The sequence below is a fragment of the Saimiri boliviensis genome, chromosome 8 (genome assembly GCF_048565385.1).
Source record: "Saimiri boliviensis isolate mSaiBol1 chromosome 8, mSaiBol1.pri, whole genome shotgun sequence".
Lineage (NCBI taxonomy): Eukaryota > Metazoa > Chordata > Mammalia > Primates > Cebidae > Saimiri > Saimiri boliviensis.
The window spans coordinates 7,951,194-7,970,046 of NC_133456.1; the positions used below are offsets into that span (position 1 = coordinate 7,951,194).

The following is an 18,853-nucleotide window of genomic DNA, read 5'->3' on the forward strand; positions in this document are numbered from 1 at the left end:
CCTTCTGCTGAGGGTAAACTGATGTGGACAGGACTTGGATCCATTCACCAGGAGGAAAGCCAGGAGCAGCTGGCCCACCTGCCATGCCCTGACTGGCTGTTCTGCCTCATCCTCTTCTGCTCCACAGGGGAGGGAGCCACTGCCCATCTGGAAACAGGTGGGTTCATCCGCAGCCAGCCTGGGGTCCCCCACCCGGATATCCAGTTCCATTTCCTGCCATCCCAAGTGATTGACCATGGGCGGGTCCCCACCCAGCAGGAGGCTTACCAGGTGAGCAGGGGGAGGAGCCTTGGCTCCCCAGGGTGTTTCCTTCCCATCATCCAGGAAGGAAGATGCTCTCGTTTTCCAAGGCAGCATTCTCCCTGGTGCCACATGGCTGCAGAGTCGGGGGCATAGAAGCCTGTCCCCTGCCTTCCAGCTGTCCACCATGTCTGGGTGGAGAGAGGAGCAGGGAGGGAGGCCAGCCAGTCAGTCTTTGTGGTGTGTGCCAAGTGTATGACTGGTCCATGCAGACGAGGTTCCGAGTGCCAGAAATGGGACAAACGGGGGTGCTGACTTGGCCCTGGGATCACCACCTCTGAAAGCTTTCAGCCATGGAGTATGAGGCCAGGGATGAAAGAGTGATTCACCGACGTGGTTTGTAATTGCTTTGTGGAGGTGGGTACCATGTGGGCAAATGCTAACATGCCTCTGCTCCCCACTGACTCTGGAAGCAGAGGCCCACCCTGCAGGTAAACCAGGGTCGGTAGAGGTCACTGTGGATGTCTGTGGAGGGACCATCACTGCTTCCTCTGTGTTCTCCTAGGTACACGTGGGGACCATGCGGGGCACGAGTGTGGGCTGGCTGAAACTGAGAAGTGCCAATCCCCAAGACCACCCTGTGATCCAGCCCAACTACTTGTCAACAGGTAATTCAGCCACCTGCTTCTTCCTGGCCCTGGGCTTGAACAAACGAATGCCTTGTGAGGAGATTCCTGCTTGTCCCTGAATCATACCCTTGGACTACACTTTCCAAGACAAAAGTGCCCTCTGTCATCCTCCACCCCATCACTTCAGCCTGTAAACTTGCTTCGGCAGCCCTTTCGTGTCCTGGGACACATGAAATAATAACCCCGGGGCTTCATTTTAGACAGCATGGGAGATTTGCATCTTTCAGAACAATCTGCCACGAGGTGAGGGAGACCGAGCTGTGTGGGTGCCAGGTCTGTAGCTAGAGCATTGTTCCTGCTGTTACTCTGAGCAGCCTCTAAAAGCACATTCCATTGCCGAGTCTGCCTCTTTGTATGCAGCAGAAATGAGCACTGCCCCCTGGGTGGGTTTTGCCCAGCGATGGCTGCAGGGTGCTTACAGCAACCCTGTGGCAGGGGCGGGGTGTGTGTTCTCATTCCTGTCCTACAGATAAGTCAGACCCCTGATTTCAACCTGGGCCTCTGGGCAGGCTGTGTCTGTGTAGGATGCTGCCTTTGAGCTGCACGGTACAGTCTAACCAACAGGTGACAAGCAGCCTGCTGGCTCAGTCCCCAAGGCCCTGAACTTTGTCCCCAAACATCATCTGCTCAGACAGCTTACGGAGCTTCTCCATGCCCTGAATCTTCCAGTGAGGACAGCATGGCGAAAGGAGGGGTTTTCACCTGTTTCTTCTCCTCAACAGAAACCGATGTCAAGGATTTCCGTCTGTGTGTGAAGCTCACCAGAGAAATTTTTGCACAGGAAGCCTTGGCTCCGTTCCGAGGGAAAGAGCTCCAGCCGGGAAGCCATGTTCAGTCAGATAAAGAGATAGATGCCTTTGTGCGGGCAAAAGCCGACAGTGCCTACCACCCCTCGTGCACCTGTAAGATGGGCCAGCCATCTGATCCCACCGCCGTGGTGGATCCACAGACAAGGGTCCTCGGGGTGGAAAACCTCAGGGTTGTCGATGCCTCCATCATGCCCAGCCTGGTCAGCGGCAACCTGAACGCCCCCACCATCATGATAGCGGAGAAGGCAGCTGACATTATCAAAGGGCGGCCTGCACTCTGGGACAAAGACGTCCCGGTCTACAAGCCCAGGACGCTGGCCACCCAGCGCTAAGACAGTTGCTGCTGGAGGATGACTGGGGAAGCCCCTGATGAGCCAAGAGGGCCAGCACAGCCCTTGTTCCCAGGCTCCTTCCAGAAACTGTCTAGCACCCTAGGATCCAGGTGGCTGAGAATGGCTACTTATCACACCTCTCCTTTTATCCCTACTCAGTGGCTGAGAATGGGACAAACTCTTGGGAAATGAGACAAATACTGCACAGTGGATCAAGCTCCTTTTCCCCAGACTTTCTCTGTGGGCCGCTGGCAAAGGCCAGCATTCAGGCTGAGATGCTCCTCCCTGCCTCCTGGAGGGACAGCAGGGGAAGAGGGTTAACTCCTGCCGTATCCTTTGTCTTGTGTTCACGTGGCGTTCTCTAACCCAGGGAGTGGTTCCTTCCCAGGGCATGCACAGAAGCTAGGTGCCTGCCAGATGTGCACAGGTTCACCAAGGAAGGGGCATTCTCCTCCTTGAGCTGCAAGCTTCAGCTGAGGCAGAGAGTCACACAGTAGTTAGTTCAGCCTGGGCTGGCACATAAGGCCCCGGTGTCCCTGATCAGAGGGGAAAGTTGCCTGCTGGCAGAAAAACTGGCTTTCCCTTTCTCCCTTCCTAATTTCACTCTTAGAGTCAGGCAGGTAACTGGGGCTCAGCTGGGTCACTCTGAGAGGGTTGTGGCCCACCTCTCTGAATCTCTGGTTCTTATTAAACCAGGGCCAGGTGTAGTGGCTCACACCTATAATCCCAGTACTTTGGGAAGATCACTTGAGCTCAGGAGTTCAAGACCAGCCTGGGCAACATAGTGAGACCCTGTCTCTGAAAAAAAAAAAAAAAAAAAAAAAAAATTAGCTGGGCACACTGGTGTACACCTATAGTCCCAGCTACTTGCGAGGCCGAGGCTGGAGGATGGCTTGAGCCTAGGAGGTCGAGGCTCCTGTGAACCCTGATTGCACCACTGCACTCCAGCCTGGGTGAGAGAGACCCTGTCTCAAAAAAAAAAAAAAAACCCTGAGATTTTTTTGGACCTTATTCAAGGAGACAGGAGTCTGGAGGGAATGCCACTTGGCTTCACTACCGAAGGTTTCATGACTTAGCATTTTAAAAGGGTTTCCTTTTACCAAGAAATGCAGAAACCCAGAGCAAACCCCACATACCAGATCACTGCTTCCTACTGAAGCAGCTAGTCTGAGAAAGGACTCTCTCATATTGGGCTTGGGAAATGAGTTGGCAGCCTGAGCTGCCCCAGCAGTGGAAAAGGCTGGTTAATTCTTATTCTCTAGACGTGCACAAGAACAGACCAGGATGGAAAATGCAGTTAAGCGCAGTTTTAAGCACAGCCATGCACACCCTGTTCTTGTAGAAACGCCACTGAAAGAAGCATTCAAGATTGGAGTTTTGGAGGAAAAAAAGACACAAGTAGCATTTACAACAGCTCTTTGCTCTTTAAATTTCTTACCATTCAATAAAGTAATCCAGTCACTTACATTTGAACTGAGACGCCTTCTCCAGACTGATCCGACGAGGTAATGAACATGAAATGCACTAGGATTCTTCCAAAGACATCCACATCTACCGTCAAGGGCTGGGAAGAAAAGTGTTGTTACATGGAAACCGCTGTACTAGGCCCAGAGTAAGGACAGGAGTGAATTGGGGGATTCCAGGCTTTGCTGGGATCGGAGGAGACTAAGGTGGCTTATAGACGCTGGGGGCCTGACAGCCACAACTTAGGTTTCTGAGAAAAGCCTTCTAGAAAGGCAGAATGGAGGAAACCCATCACACCTCTCCTTTTAAAAATCTTAAGCAGCTCTTGTTTAATCTTACCTGTATTTTTTATTTTTTGTTCCAAGAGAGGGTCAAGAAAGAAAATTCTAAACCTGCCAAGAGACTTACTTCTCCTCCGGAGGGTCCCCACCTGCCCCACAGCAGCAGTCCATGGCCATCAGTCACCTGTGTCTCGGGGTTGCCTGCAGGTGTGCAGGAACAGCAGATCAGGTGCCAGTCCCAGGGCTCGGAGGGCCTCGTGCAGCCCTCCTGCTGGAGCATGTGTGGAGTCGGGGACAGGGGATGGTCCCAGGCCAGCCATGACTCTGCTGACCCTTATTCTTTGGAACACGTATGGATACGGCAGGGTGACAGTCACTTACTTCTATTATCTCTGCGTCCCATGGTATGTCAGCCTGTGAGACCATGGTCTGTTCAGTCCGGTGGCTGTATTTTAAAATAAGCAAAATGTCATGTGGTAAGAGGAGCTCATTGGGGGTTCTGTTCAGTTGCACCAGGCCCTTCTCTCTGAAATACTTAGTCATGTTCTATACGGTCGTACAATTTGGCCATAAACAGAAATGAGGTTCAAAAGAAAAGATGGTGAGTGTCACATGTCCAGAACCTGAGAGTTCCCCTGAGGGGAGCCTTTCAACCCAGGAGGAGAGGCTGTCAGCTGAGAAAGCCAGCATGGGGAGAAAGGAACTTGCTACAAAGTGGAGTGCACAGAGAGTCCCCCATCTTCAGTCTCACAGGGAATCAGGCCCCTTGGGGAAAAGCCTGCAGTACCTAAAAAACAGAAACGTGCTTTGCAAACAGTGATTCAAATAGCACAACAGAACGCTCTGCATGTGCCCAGGGCTCTCAGGAGCCCCGAGCTGTGGCAGAAGGCTGTGCTGAAGCTGCTGCACTAATAGAAGGCTGTTCTGATGGAACGGGGGACAGGGGTGGGCTGCATGGGGGCCAAGAGCATCTGCTAGCCCGACTAGAGATGGTGAGCTCCTGAAGCAGGAGTTGTAGGCACCCAAGCATCTAGTCTTTCTGCTGGCAGCGTGCTTTGCAGGCATCATCATCTCCACAAACTCAAATAGATTCTTTTTGGCTGGACTTGGCTCACACCTGTAATCTCAGCACTCTGGGAGACCGAGGCGGGTGGATCACTTGAGACAGGAGTTCGAGACCCACCTGGCCAACATGGTGAAACCACATCTCTACTAAAAATACAAAAATTAGCTGGGGATGGTGGCACATGCCTGTAGTCCCAGCTGCTTGTGAGGCTGAGACAGGAGAATGGCTTGAACCTGGGTGGCGGAGGCAGCAGTGAGCCGAGATTGCACCACCGCATTCTAGCCTGGGTGATAGAGTGAGACTGCCCCCTCCCGCCCGCCCACGTGCCAAAAAAAACCCAACAAAAGACAGATTCTTCTCCAGCCAACCATGTCCCACCACTTAGAGGTGATTTCATGCTTCTACTGATAAGCCGGTTTAACATCGGTTCCAATACAGATTTTTTTAAAGCTAAAATGCCCATCTCTACTGGCCCTGTTTAGTGGCCTCGGCTGTCCCCACAGGACATCCCTGAGACCACCCTGTCACTCCTGATGTTGCAACCAGGGTGCAGGCCTGCTCATCATTCTCTCCTGCCCTCCCAGTCCCCAGGAGAGGAGAAGACATACTGTTTTAGAGAAATAAGAACCTTTTCAACAAAACATCCCTGGCATCAGTTTTCTAGTCAGGGAGTTGAGGCTCTGTGCATGTCAGCTCGACTGCTAACTAGTTTTTATAAACCAGCCAGATGCCCATCATAACAATAAAAACCTTTGTAGGAGATGAAATTAGCAAAGACACTTACGATGCCGATGAGTATACACGGTGAAACTGCTCCAGTTTTTTTTCACAGCAGGGTCAGTAGTAAAGCAAGGGGTGCCCCTGGTCCCGTTTCACAAAGGTAGGCCTGCACCGAGAGGTGCCGTGGCCCTCACAGCCCACCAGGCCTGGCCTTCGCCCAATTCTGAAACTTCTTAGGACAGAGCTGGAAAGGGACACCTGGCAAATTGCGGTCCAGCTGTCTGGGTGGATGTCGGAGTCCACAGGCTGAGCAGAGATGGTTCTCAGTGAAGTTCTCGATGCCAGTTGATGGTGAAATCGTAGCTGTCATTTACATTTTGTGAGATGATGAAAAACACAAGATTAAAGAACAATATATTATTCTTGTGGACACAAAACGTGTATTTTTCAGGCGGGGAAGGGAACCAAAAAGAAAAACCATTTCCTCTTAACACTTTCCTAAAACAAAGGAAAAAAACAAAAAACAAAAAACAACATGATCTACAACTTCAAATATTTCTTACAAAGAAAAATTTAATATTCGATGAGAGGTTGAACCAGGCTTAAAGCAGACAGATATTAGGAAGTGGTGCAGCCTGTAAAAACGCCAGTTTTTAAGCGCTGACTTTGGAAAAGATCGTCACCTCTACCAGGCACTCAGGGTCCTGGTCTGGCAATTTTGGCCTGATGAGAAGCCACACAGTAAGACCAACACCGTGGATCCAGCAGAGACACAGTGTCCAAGATAATGTTGACAGTGGTGTAGCCCTTTAGGAGAAATGGCGCTCCCTGCAGCTGGTATGAGGTTACCACGGGCACCGAAGGAGCCAGGAGGATAAGAGAATATCCGTCATTTCAGAGCTGCCCTGGCACAGTACCTGCCCTGTCGGAGGCAAACGCCAGCTCTGTGCGAGGAGAGCTCCCAGACATAACAAAATTATTACACAGTTTTATTCTGAAGAACATTTTGCATTTTAATAAAAAAGGATTTATGTCAGGAAAGCGTCCTTTACAAACCTTGAAGTGTTTTTGCCTGGATCAGAGTAAGAATGTCATAAGAAGAGGTCTGTAAGGTCTTCATAACAAAGTGGTATTATTTACAAAAAAAAAAAAAAAAAAAAAAAACAAAAAACAAAACAAAATCATTAACAGGTTGTCTGTATACTATTAAAAATTTTAGACCAAAATTGCTACCTATCTCTTTGATTGCAGGGAATCCCTGCCAAGGTAACTTGACAGTCAGCTTACTCCTGTTGACAGAAAGGGAAGCCTTGACCGTTCTAATTATCCAAAAGTGGGTTTTCATCAGAACATACAATCAGAGTGTGAGTGCATTCTCATGAAAACTTCAGCCCTCGTTCAATTGCATATAAAAGTCCTCAAAGAACACACAGTACAGCAATGTTGTATAAAAGGCAACAATACGATTTGTATAGACCCCAACATTCCAATCCTATAGATCACCATGTTGCTCCTTCCATCCCCCTACCCCAGCACCCCTTATTTCTAAAGCAGCACCACCAGTCCCCAGAAGACAAGAGCAGCTGTACCTCATTCATCTATGCATTTGTGCACCAGAGATGCAAAAACGCCCTGTGTGGGGAGCAGAGAAAACCCTAACTACGGATGCCCTAGGGGCAGAATAGCCGGCTGGACCTGCTCTGTAATTAACTTACCAGAGGGTTGTTCATGTCAAACAAAACCAAAGATAGCTGCAACCCACCGCGGATCCAAAGGTACAGTATCAAAATCATAGAACTCTTGCCCAAAGAAAAGACTGCAAAGAGCCATCTGGTATATCTTGTGGAAAGATAGGTTTATAGTGACTCAAAATATTTTAGAAAAATTTCTGTATTGTCACGCTCTTTCAAACTTAAAATTTTACCCCAGAGGATTTTCACTGAATAAATGAGAATTGGCTCTATTTCTTCTACTTCTGGATAGCCCAAGTAAAAATACTAATAATTTCTAGATTTCAGTGGGGAACTACAATTATTAGGACCCATGGATATTGCTGCAGTTCAAATACGGTACAGTAATTACAAAATATAGACCATCTCTTTACAAATACAAATTATAGTATATTACAAGTCATGTACAGTAAATCTATAATTTTAAACAAACTAGTGTATCTAAGTTTACCTGGTTGCGAGTGCATTATTATTCCAGTTTACAGTTGCCCTTAGCATGACAGTCAGAAACTGACCATCAGAGTGATATTCTCTTATGTAAACTGGCGTCACATCACAGAAAACCTTATTTATAAGGTCCATTGCCCTTATAACGACCACTGGTAGCTGGGTTCTGACTTACGCACTGTATTTCAGAACGGCTAAACAGGAACCAGGACGCAGTGTATTTGGGGAAAAGGGTTTAAAAATGGATATGTTGGGCCCAGTGACTGTCTGATATGCTAGACCGATGGCTGAGGTAATGACACAGGTGTGATGGTCGTCATCACCTTTACTTTCCCCCGCCGCCCCCTCCCGCCATGCCTTCAGGTGGGTGGGCCTGGTGCCCCGGTGCATGGGAGAAGTAGACTCCACAGCAGGGCCCATCTGGACAATGGGGCAGGGCAGGTCTGCCCTCCTCACCCATCTTCTGCGAGAGGGTGGGGCCTGCTGTTTCCTGCAGGTGGGGCCGAGGGCAGGGTGCTCTGCCAAGCTCCACCTCTCAGGACCTGTTCCTACCGGGTTTATGGCTTTCTTGAGGCATGACATCTCTTATACAAAAGTCTAATTGAATATTACTCCCAACTAGTGCCTAAACTTTCCTAACTATGAGGCACTTTTCCCCTGGCCCTCCTGCGCCCCACCTGAGGCCAGAGTCAGTCTGCCCCTTGCTGGGGCTACAAGGTGGTGATGCATATCATTTCATCTGCCAGGTCCTCCTCATCCCTCCCAGGGTCTGGCTCTTCATCACTGTAGCCAGGACCAAAGTCCTGTAGCTCATAGTCCTGCTGGTGTGAGAGGGGGCCCACATCCCCGTTGGCTCGCGGACGCATGTTCCCATTAAGCAGGGTGCTGGCTGCACTCTCCATCTCATCGATGGTGAGGTCGCAGGCATCGGCGATTTCATGCTTTGTTGCTGACACAAATTTTGGGTCCCTTGCATAACGTCCCAAGCCTTCAGATATCAGGACCTATACAGGAAAGAGGGATGGACGGCATGGGGGTGTTACAAGGCTTTGCAGGGCTGGAGAGAGGACAGAAAAATCCACTCCAGTGCTAACTTAACTGCACCATGTGCTTTGGGGATGCAGCTCAATCATGTTTTCTGGAGCTCATACAGAATTAATGTAAATAGCTTTGAAAATGTCCTGGAGCTTAAAAAACTACACATGGCCCAACAAGAGTGAAACCCACTGGGTTAAGACATTTAGTATAAACTGAAATATACTGCTGAACAGCACCCATAATGCCAGCACAGCTCATTTATGAGTTGTATGGTGGTGACCAGTGTTCAGGTTTTTTTTTGTTTTTGTTATAAGACGGAGTCTCAGGCTGGAGTGCAGTGGCGTGATCTCAGCTCACTGCAGCCTCCACCTCCCAGGTTCAAGTGATTCTCCTGCTGAAGCCTCCTGAGTAGCTGGGATTACAAGCACACACCACCACACCAGGATAATTTTTGTACTTTTAGTAGAGAAGGGTTTTCACCATGTTGGCCAGGCTGGTATTGAACTCCTAACCTCAGGTGATCCATGCACCTCAGCCTCCCAAAGTGCTGGGATTACAGGTTGAGCCACGGCAGCCAGCAGTGGTGACCAGTTTCAACTCATGCTTCAGGTACATTCCTGCTGCTCAGAAGTGTCTGACTGAGGGACACTGGCTCATAGCCTGGCCACCCTCCCACCACTGCCCTTCCTGCTACTGTGGTTGCACCTCTGCTGCTCCTGGTGCTTCCTGCCCTCTGTGACCAAGAGCCATACTCACTGCCTCCACCAAGCTGTCTGCGCTCCTCTGCTTGTCGCTGTTTTTGTTCCGGAAGCTGCTGGGAATGGTCAGGCTGGCTGGTGTGAAAGTCCGGTAGGAGATGTCGGGCTCATCTGTGTACCAGGAGCTGCGGTGCAGGGACGGCAGGCTGCCGTTCACCTGGTCCAGGGCCTCCGACTGCTCCACTTGGATCAGGGGAGTGTAGCATGGTGTCCAGTCTCGGTAGGGAGGGGTCGCTGGAGGGGTGGCCCACGACCGGGTCGAGTGACTCGGTGAGTACTTCTGGGCTTTACTGGAATCTAAACCAGCAACTGCCATGATCTGAGGAGAGAGAGGAGTGTTGAGACACCAGAGGTCCTGGCCTCAAACCTCCTGCACACAGACCAAGCAAGGGTGCTGCGCTCTCCAGGGGCAGTCCAGGGACTGGATCAGGCTTGGAAGGGACATGGGCACACTGAAGTATGCTGAGTGAATGGCCAGTGACGACTTGGTTTTCTAGCACCCTATGCTTTCTTTCCCCCCCCCCCCCCACCGAATCCATAATGCATTTCCTATGACTGTTCCCAAGGAGACATCGGTTGCTAATTCATGAAATTGCTTCAGGGAAGCCCAACACGCTGTGGGTGTGAACACACCACCCAATTCATGCCGGGCTTAAATACCGAAGTACATTCAGGGGAAACTACGGCTTCCCAGCACTTACATGAAAACATAGCTGTTTCTCTTTGCTCTGGAGTAACACATCCTAGAGCCCGCATTTGGCATGTGCTAAAGCACTGGGTACAAGCCCCAGGCTTACAATCCCACAACGGCAGATGCACCTTGGGGTTCACACTCTGCAGGGAGGGATGCTGTAAACAGCATAGGCCCATGCCCACCACTCGTCATGCACGAATGGATGGCATCTCTGATGTGACACTTTCAGGAAGAAAAATCGCCATATTCTTATCCTCAAGGGAAAGCCCTGGGGAGTGGCCTCTGGCCCCACTCTCTCATCTGTGCAGCCACCCTCAATGTGGGCAGATTGTTCTCCCTGGACTGCTCCCTTTGTAGGCAGGGCAGGTTCACCCTGCATGGTGCCCACAGGGCCCTGCCCACAGACGGACCCATAAACCTGTTTTAACAAAGGAAGGAACTACTTCTTGGCGAAAATAAAGGGCTACACCGATTGTTCAGAATCAGCTAAGTAGCCCCCACACCCTGAGCTCAGATCACATCGGGGTGTGATCTGTATTCAACACCAGGAAGAGGTGGTGGGGGTCGAGGGAGGCACCTGGGCAGAGAGGCCAGCTTTGACAGCTGGCTCCTTGGATTCAAATGGCAGCAGCCACTCACTTGTTCGAGACTGGGCAGAATGGGGCTCGTGGCCATAGCTATTTGGCAGGATTGTTACAAGGATTAGCAAGACTGTAGGTGAAGATGCTCTCCTTCCCTCCTGGTGCTTAAGGCCAAGGGGAAGGGCGTGACCTGATGGTGGGTCTTATGTGGGGTGCCCCGGGGTGTGGGGATGAGGCCAGGTGGCTGCTCACCTGTTGCTGCATCAGGTGCAGAGGCAGGGCCGTGCGGTGGGGGAAGAAGGTGGGAGATGACGGGATCTCCTCCTGGCTGCTCTGCCGGCGCAGGCACTCAAAGTTGAAGGAGGATCTCCGGTGGGCTGGGAAAGCAAAGGACATCATGCAGTTGTGAAGCAAGTTCTCTGCCAGGACACTGTCTCTCGGAGTCAGGGTGGCCCTACGCTCAGCAAGGAGCCCAGGAGGAAGCAAGTGGTTTGTCCAAGAGAAAGATTAGGTAGTGAGGTCTCCAAACTTCAGGAGAAGAGGATGAAGGAAGAAGCCCCAGTGAGGGATGTTTTTAAAAGTATGAACTTATGGCCAGGTGCGGTGGCTCACGCCTGTAAACCCAGCACTTTGGGAGGCTGAGGAGGTTGGATCATGAGGTCAAGAGATGGAGGTCAACTGACAAATATAATGAAACCCCGTCTCTACTAAAACTACAAAAATTAGCCAGGTGTGGTGGCATACACCTGTAGTTCCAGCTACTTGGGCTGAGGCTGGAGAATCACTTGAACCCAGGAGGCAGAGTTTGCAGTGAGCCGGGATTGCACTACTGCACTCCACGCTGGGTGACAGAGTGAGACTGTCTCCAGAAAAAAAAAAAAAGGTACGAACTTCTTACTTTTAAATGTTCACTTGTTCTCAGGAGGAGGAGCGGAGGCAGCCCATAGAGCAACTGATCTGAGTCAGAAGCCCCAGCCCTACATACTGTGAGGAGCACACAGCACTTCAGTGCAAGAATGTAGTCCTTCCAGAACCCCACGATGCTTTCCACTGTCACCTTCCAGATGCCCTAAGTGTCCCCAGGGGCTGAGATATCTTGCCAACGCTCCTGTTTACACCTGTTTTAAAGGGAAGGACTTTACCTGCCCTGGTAGGCTTGACCAGATAATAAGCAAATTTTTTTCACTGGGAAAGATTCAGCTTCTCTAGCACTGAAGACAAACAAAGGACACCTCTAACTTTAAGAACACGCTTGTCCTGCGAACAGCTCTTCCAACAGAGGCTCACAAACAGGCTGAGCAGTGACAAGATGATCCATAGTGCCCAGCTTCACAGGGCGCCAGGCCCAGGAGATCAGTCTGAATCCTGGGACACAGCCAGCAGCCTCCTCCCAGAAACCTCCTGCCCTTGCAGGGGCCTCCTCCGAGAGCACACCTGTAGTTTATAGGCATTTCTACGGCTCCTATCTTGACTGTGCTTTCCTCAGGTCACAGGGCATTTCTCAGCCCTGGCAAAACTCCACGTGCCTCTCATTCCTCTATTGGAAAGCCCAGGGACCCCAGCTGGGAGAGGGCTCCCTGGCACAGTGCCACTGCACACAGAGGCCGGGCTGAGCCCTTGGCTAGGCACTGCCCAGCAGAGAGGAACGAAACAGCCAGTCCCGGCCTCTTGCATCCAGTACACACTGTGGGGCCTCCTTGTTCAGTTGCCGACATGGGACACACACCCTGCCTCATCAGAAAGCCCTCCCTCTACCCACCACCCGGGGGCCAACTGTACTATGGAGCATAGGTTTCCAGATCTGAGAGCTGGGAGAGGGAGCAGCAAGCCCTCTCCCGCGTGCAGTCCTTTTCCATTGCCAAAACGCTCCACGGATCCCCGCCATCTCGTGTGCTCTGCACAACACTCTCCGGAGGAGAAGGGAATCCCTCTGCAGCTGAGAATGCAGGTGGAAGAGTGAAATATTCTCCCTGCCCAAAGTCTGAGCTGCAGGGCAGCAAAGCAAAACCACCTTAGGAATCATAAGCAGGTCCACTGCTGCCCGCTCAGGCTCCTCTCCAGCACTGTGGCCGGTGGGATTCAAGTACTTGCTGGATTGGCCAGGTAGGCAAGTGACAAAGGCTGAGGCCTGAGGAAGGCAAAGGAACTCACAGGGATGAGGGCCTCCACCCAGCCTCCTCTGCACCTGCTTCATCTACTGTTCATGGGAATGAAGGGACTTCATTTAGCAGCATGTGTTTGGGGCTGAGGAATTAAATATTAAACATGGAAATGGGTTTGGTCACACTCCCCAGTGGGGCTGTGACATCTGGAGTGAGGCAGAGGGCCCTGGGTACCTCCCAGCAGTGCTCTTTACAGTATATGCAGTTGGAAGACTCAGAAGCCAATGTGTCATGGCTATTTTTGGTTACTGATTAAGAGTCTTGCTCAAAAATATGCTTCATTCCTCAGAAATTCCAGAAATGGATAGTCCTTAACCATCATCAAAATGCCCACATGCCCAAAATGAAACTGCTCACCCAGAAGCTAGAAAGGGTCAGGGCTGCACCTCTTCCCCCAGCTGGAGTTCCTCGCTCAGGATGACCCAGACCCTCCAGCTCCTGCCATCCACCATTGCAGGGGGAAAGCGTGTGGCAGCAGCCAGCCCCAGCCCCAGCCCCAGCCCCTCTAGGCAGGATGGGTTTCCTGGCCCCAGAATGAAGGCAACCAACAAGTCCAAAACCTGCGCGTGAGCAGAGGGCACTGACGGACCTGACGGGAAGAGGAGGGAAGATGAGGGAGGAGGAGGGAAGATGAGGGAGGAGGAGGAAAGGATGAAGGAGGAGGAGGGAAGATGAGGGAGGAGAAGGGGAAGATGAGGGAGGAGGAGGGAAGATGAGGGAGGAGGAGGGAAGATGAGGGAGGAGGAGGGAAGATGAGGGAGGAGGAGGGAAGATGAGGGAGGAGGAAGAGGGAAGATGAGGGAGGCAGAGGAGGGAAGAGGAGGGAGGAGAAGGAGGGAAGAGGAGGGAGGAGGAAGAAAGAAGGTGAAGGAGGAAGAAGAGGGAAGATGAAGGAAGAAGATAAGCCCTGGAGAGGCCTGAGGACAGATGGGACACCAGAATGCCCAGGTGCCCCTCAGAGGTGTGGAGTTTTGCAAGACAGGCCTGGAGCACAGCCAGCTCTGCACTTGAGCCCATTTTTCCCCTTTGAGGGCTCAGTCACCCCATCACAGAGTGGAGCAGGACTGACAACAGCAAAAGCAGGTGTGTGATGTGCCAACTTCTCAGGATGGTCCCAGGTTCGAAGACAATGCTATGTATGCAAACACCCCTTACCAGCTGTGTGTGTGCAATCTTAGGGCCCTCACAGCCTCTCTGTTTTTGAAGTGAGTCAAGCACAGCACTGAAGAGGCTGCAGCTCTATCATGTGGGATGTGGATGAGAAAGAAAGGAGAGCAGATATGCTCTCCAGCCCGGGGCTGTCTTGAGGACTAAGGGTCCTGACCTGGCAGCACACATCCATCACTGGCCCCCAGAGTGGGGGTTGGGGGAGAGGCACACTGTTCCCCAGGAGGTTCCACCCAGAACAAAAAATCTGGCCTCACATGCTGGGGTGGGAGGTAGTAGGCGTCTCCTTGGAGATCTCCGTGAATCATAGCAAATGGGCGAGTCATCGTCCTCCAAGAATCCCTGGGGTTGATGGTAGCCTCGGGGCCTCTCAAAGTCCACGTTTCTGCTTGGGTATCTTCTGTAGTAGCCATAGTTTTGCCTGGCAGTCAGAAAAGAGATGGGACAGTAAGGTTCTAGGTAACAAGCTCTTCAGTCGGCCCTGCCACACCCACCTTCCTCCCTTGGAGGAAGGTAGAACTGGCTGAGAACAAGGCTGACCTCAGTTTCATGGAAGATTCCAGGTGGAAAGCAAGGGCCATTACAGGAAGGTTGAGGACTGAAGGCCTGTGCTGAGGGGTGTGCTGGGAGTTTCTATCGCTCAGCTCCTGGGCAAACGTGGATCGCAGATGTCCTGTGAGCCAGGCTCTCACCCACTCATTCCCTCTGGGAGAGCCTCTCTCCTGAGCGCCTGCCCTCTGCCAGCTGCTGGGCACCAGGGATGCATGAAGCCTGAGCCCACCCTCAGTGGGCTTAGAAAATGCCATGAACACACAGAACTCGAATGCAAGCTGGAAAGGGCCAATGCTGGAAGACAGGAACTCATGTGGTTCTGTGAGGTTTTCTTTTCTGGGGTGTGTGGGGGGCGGACTTCAATTCCAGTCATGGAAATAAAATGCAAGGCCCTAGAGAAGGCCCTTGAAAGATGGGATGAGGCCAGCAGATGGAGTGAGGGCACCCAAGCAGGGGCCACAGTGTGAGCAAGAGCCCTAGAGAAGGGAACACAAATCCATTTGGCTCAGAGTCAATGGTTCCAGAAGTCAGGCATTTGAAGGAGACAGGGGAAGGGCCACAGGAGCAGAGGGTGAGGGTCAGGCTGTGGCTCAGATGCCAGATGCCACCTCACTGCCATTCCACTTCCACTTCACTGGGCCCCTGGTCATAGTGAGGTGCGGTTCCGAGAAGACAGCAGAGAGTGATTTTCATCTGCCTGTGCCACCTGCTGCCCCTCCCAAAGCAGAGTGCCCATTCTAACCACAAACATTCTTGTTGGTGGACAGAAGCCAGAGAGACCCCTCTGCTGAGTGACCCCCTGTTCCTTCACCTCCAGGAGAGATGTCCTGAAGGGGCAGGAGGCAGGCGCTGTGCATGACGACCCTGGCCAAGCTCCAGGCTGGCCAAGCCACTATACACACAGAGACCCGGGGCTGCCAAAGCTCCCAGTATTAATTCAGCAAAAACTGATCTCCCCAAAGATGGGGTGGTGGGAAGACGTTAACCCAGCCATGAAGCAGACCCAGCTCCCATTTCCCGAGCCTTCACTAAAAAGCCTCAGAGGTCCCTGCTGGAAATAAGGCAACAGGTCTGAAAGAAGAGGCCCAGCCCGCCTCTCTGTGGCTCTCTCCAATTCCAGCTCTCCCTGTGGCCCAGAGGTTCTGCTCCCATTTTGCTTTTTGGGGGAAGCCCAAGTTCAGCTGCCGATGGCCCTTGGCTTCCTGAGCAGGCACAGCGCCAGGCAGGGCGGCCTCCTGCTCTCTGTGGGAGCCAGGGCAGCTCACCTGCTCCAGGTGGGTGAGCTGTCATCCTCGTAGCACTCCTCGCTACTGAAATACTCCTGCTCCCCCAAGCAGCGGGGGTCCCTGAAGTATCCACATATCTCTGGGTCTTCCCGGCAAATAGTTGGGAGCTGTTCATCTCCTGAGTCGGACCTGAAGTTAGGAGAGAGGATCTGAGAGCCTGGGCAGGCGGCAGATAATTGCTGCTGCAGCCGCACCTGTGCATGCAGCCAGTGACCCTGCCCGGGTGCTCCTGGCTTCTCCCAAGAAGGATTCAAGCAGCACTGGACTGTTCAGGCTTCTGGCAATGGCGCCGTGTGTGTGTCTGTGGTGTGCGTGCCAGGATGGGGTCTCTCTCAGTGCCCTGCACAATGTTGGTGTCAAACCATTGTGTCCAGAGGCCTTGGAGTCAAAGGAATATGTGCAATTTGGAGAACAGAACAACAACAACAAAACGGACCTAGAGTGCTGCAAACAGTGGTTGGTGGCCCCAGGAAAAAGACCCTGGGGTCCCAGGGCATCTGCTCAGATCCCTTCCTCTCCTTCTAGCCCCCTAGCTCCAGCCCAGTGTGACTTCAAAACCTGGAACAAAGGAGCTTCCCGGCCACCGATCTCCTGCTATATCAAATCAGGAAGGCCAAGCGAGTTCTGGACACAGTGCCACAGGGGAAATGGTCACAGAACATGTCTACCACGTTCCCAAAGGCTGCCCTGCCCCAGGCCTGTGGAAAGTCTCCCTGAAACCCGGCTCCTCCTGGCCTCAGTCCTCAGAAGAAGACTTGGCGACATTGATCCTCGCTCCAAGGGAAGGATGGTGCTTCCTCAGACTTCTCCACTTTGTCGCACCCTGCTTGGGCCCACGTGGCTCCTGACTTCTCTTGATAACACGATGCCAGAAGACCTATGCTCCCCCCACCCCCAACAAAATAAACATTCTGTCCACAATTCAACTCAGGTCAATACGTGTGGAGATACTACACATATCTTGAGGGCTACAAGGAAAAATGACAAGATCCCATTCCTGATCTTCAGGAGGTTTGGGTCATGCTGCAAAGCACCCACGAGAAGCTTGATGTCAGAGAGCAGCCAGAGCTTCCAGCCATACAGGCTGGGGCCCCCGTAAGTGCACACTGCCTGCTCCTAGTGCCATCATGAGGCCTGCAGGATCCAGCCCATGGGATGCACCTTGTGTGTGGACACCAGTCCTTGGATGGCAACAGGGTCAACACAGATACGGATCTGAAGGTGCCTTTGCTTAGAAACAACGACTTCTGACCTCCGAGTCCCCAGCCATGAATCACGATAACCTTTAATAGGCTGGCTGGAAAAAAATGTTTCTCATTCCTCAGCACTCAGAGAGGCCAACTGGTAACATACCATCACAGTATTTAACACAGAAACACAGGTAATGAGCACATACCTAATGTAAGTTTCATAATAGCGGGTTCTATCCAGGAAAGGCATAACATGGGAAGGAGGGAGAAGATAAAAGTTAATTTCCAACCAAATTTGCAATGCAAATATCAAGCTACCTCCTAGAGCAGGGGTTAGCAAATCACAATTCACCATGCACACATGGGCTGCCACCTGGTCTTCTATGACCCATGGGCTAGGAACGGTTTTTATAAAGGATTGAAAAAATAAACAAAATCCAAAGACAAAAAAGATTTCACCATACGCATACATGAAGTTCAAATTTCAGTGACCACAGGGGAAATTTTACCGGGCCACAGCCTCACACCCATTCACTTACATATTTCACACTGCAACGGCAGAGCTGAGAAGCTGCAAGACTGTGTGATCCTCAAAGCCTAAAATACGGACTCACTGACCCTTCAGAGAAAAAAATTCACCAACCCCTGTCACAGAGTATGTGAGCACAATTGGGAGGGCGGATTTCGTGGCTGCTGGTGTTTTCAAGCCCCTCGGCCCCCCTGACGGGATGTAAGATGGCACGTGGCCCTTATCCTTGAGGTCCATCATGTGGAAAGTGTCCAAGATGGCAATGTCCTGGAGGGCTCTCACAGATCCTGACGCAAATGCCTATGGGGAACCTCCTCCATGCCCCAGAGCGTGGAGGACAGACCCGCCTTGCCCTGTGGAACCAGACGCAACAAGGGCACCTCATCAGAAAGTGCAAACACACCATCAAGGTTACCTTTGAACACTGGACCTTCTTTGAGGCTCCCGGTCATGCTTGTGGGAAGAATGATGCCCATTTTCAGACACATGCTCAAGGTTCCCAAGGCTGGGCCGCTTTCCATGGGCAGCTTTGGACATATTGGCATTATTGAGATTGGCATTTGTTGAGGTGGGAGCTTGCTTTCCTATGGAATTATGGTTATGATGGTTATGACACACCGAATTTCCTGCTGGAGGAAACAGCGGTTTCTCAGTATCACTTGCAGGTGGAATTGAAGGCCTTTGGACATGCAGGGGACGGTGGGTGGTATTGGTCTGCTGAAGGGAATCTCTCCTATCACTATTAACATGATTGACATGGTTTCCAAGCAGGGCACCATTTCTCTGCAAAATAATGGGAGACAACACCAGGTAATTTAACAAGTATTTGATGCAGACTAGCTATGTTAGGTAACTTTTTCTACATGAAAAACAAATTCTAGGCAAGTTCCGTAGGATCCCTGTAAAACAATCTCAGTGTCTCAATGATCAGGGTGAATGTGACTGTGTGGCAGTTGGTTCCCCCAAGATGAGGAAGGTTACCGATTTCCTGAGCCGGGGAGCAAGCTGTCGGCTGTCACTCAAGTGTGCTCTTCCAGTTGCTCCAAGTTGGGGTGACTTATACCGATCTGGGCTGGCTGGTGGGCATGCTCTCTGGGCTGGGGGGCTGAGGGCCAGCT

General features: G+C 51.6%; 2 protein-coding genes across 20 annotated transcripts in view; one reads left to right on the plus strand and one right to left on the minus strand.

Moving 5' to 3' along the window:
- CHDH (choline dehydrogenase) overlaps nucleotides 1-3,543 on the plus strand; it is a 32,468-nt gene extending 28,925 nt beyond the window's left edge. For all 3 annotated transcript variants that reach the window (XM_039477514.2, XM_039477515.2, XM_074403669.1), the window contains 3 exons: nucleotides 128-270; nucleotides 806-908; nucleotides 1,652-3,543. In XM_039477514.2, the coding sequence (XP_039333448.1) occupies nucleotides 128-270; nucleotides 806-908; nucleotides 1,652-2,070 (665 nt within the window). In that variant the 3' untranslated portion in view covers nucleotides 2,071-3,543. The remainder of the gene's footprint in view (nucleotides 1-127; nucleotides 271-805; nucleotides 909-1,651) is intronic.
- A 2,576-nt stretch (nucleotides 3,544-6,119) lies between these two features.
- CACNA1D (calcium voltage-gated channel subunit alpha1 D) overlaps nucleotides 6,120-18,853 on the minus strand; it is a 321,073-nt gene continuing 308,339 nt past the window's right edge. For 15 of the 17 annotated variants that reach the window (XM_074403661.1, XM_074403655.1, XM_074403658.1 and 12 more), the window contains 7 exons: nucleotides 18,151-18,518; nucleotides 17,413-17,439; nucleotides 15,996-16,145; nucleotides 14,436-14,599; nucleotides 11,102-11,226; nucleotides 9,573-9,893; nucleotides 6,120-8,782 (listed from right to left, as the gene is read on the minus strand). In XM_074403661.1, coding sequence (XP_074259762.1) covers nucleotides 8,489-8,782; nucleotides 9,573-9,893; nucleotides 11,102-11,226; nucleotides 14,436-14,599; nucleotides 15,996-16,145; nucleotides 17,413-17,439; nucleotides 18,151-18,518 — 1,449 coding nt within the window. In that variant the 3' untranslated portion in view covers nucleotides 6,120-8,488. Of the gene's footprint in view, nucleotides 8,783-9,572; nucleotides 9,894-11,101; nucleotides 11,227-14,435; nucleotides 14,600-15,995; nucleotides 16,146-17,412; nucleotides 17,440-18,150; nucleotides 18,519-18,853 lie in introns of those variants that run through there. The other 2 variants (XM_003936562.4, XM_074403664.1) reach the window with 2 other exon arrangements.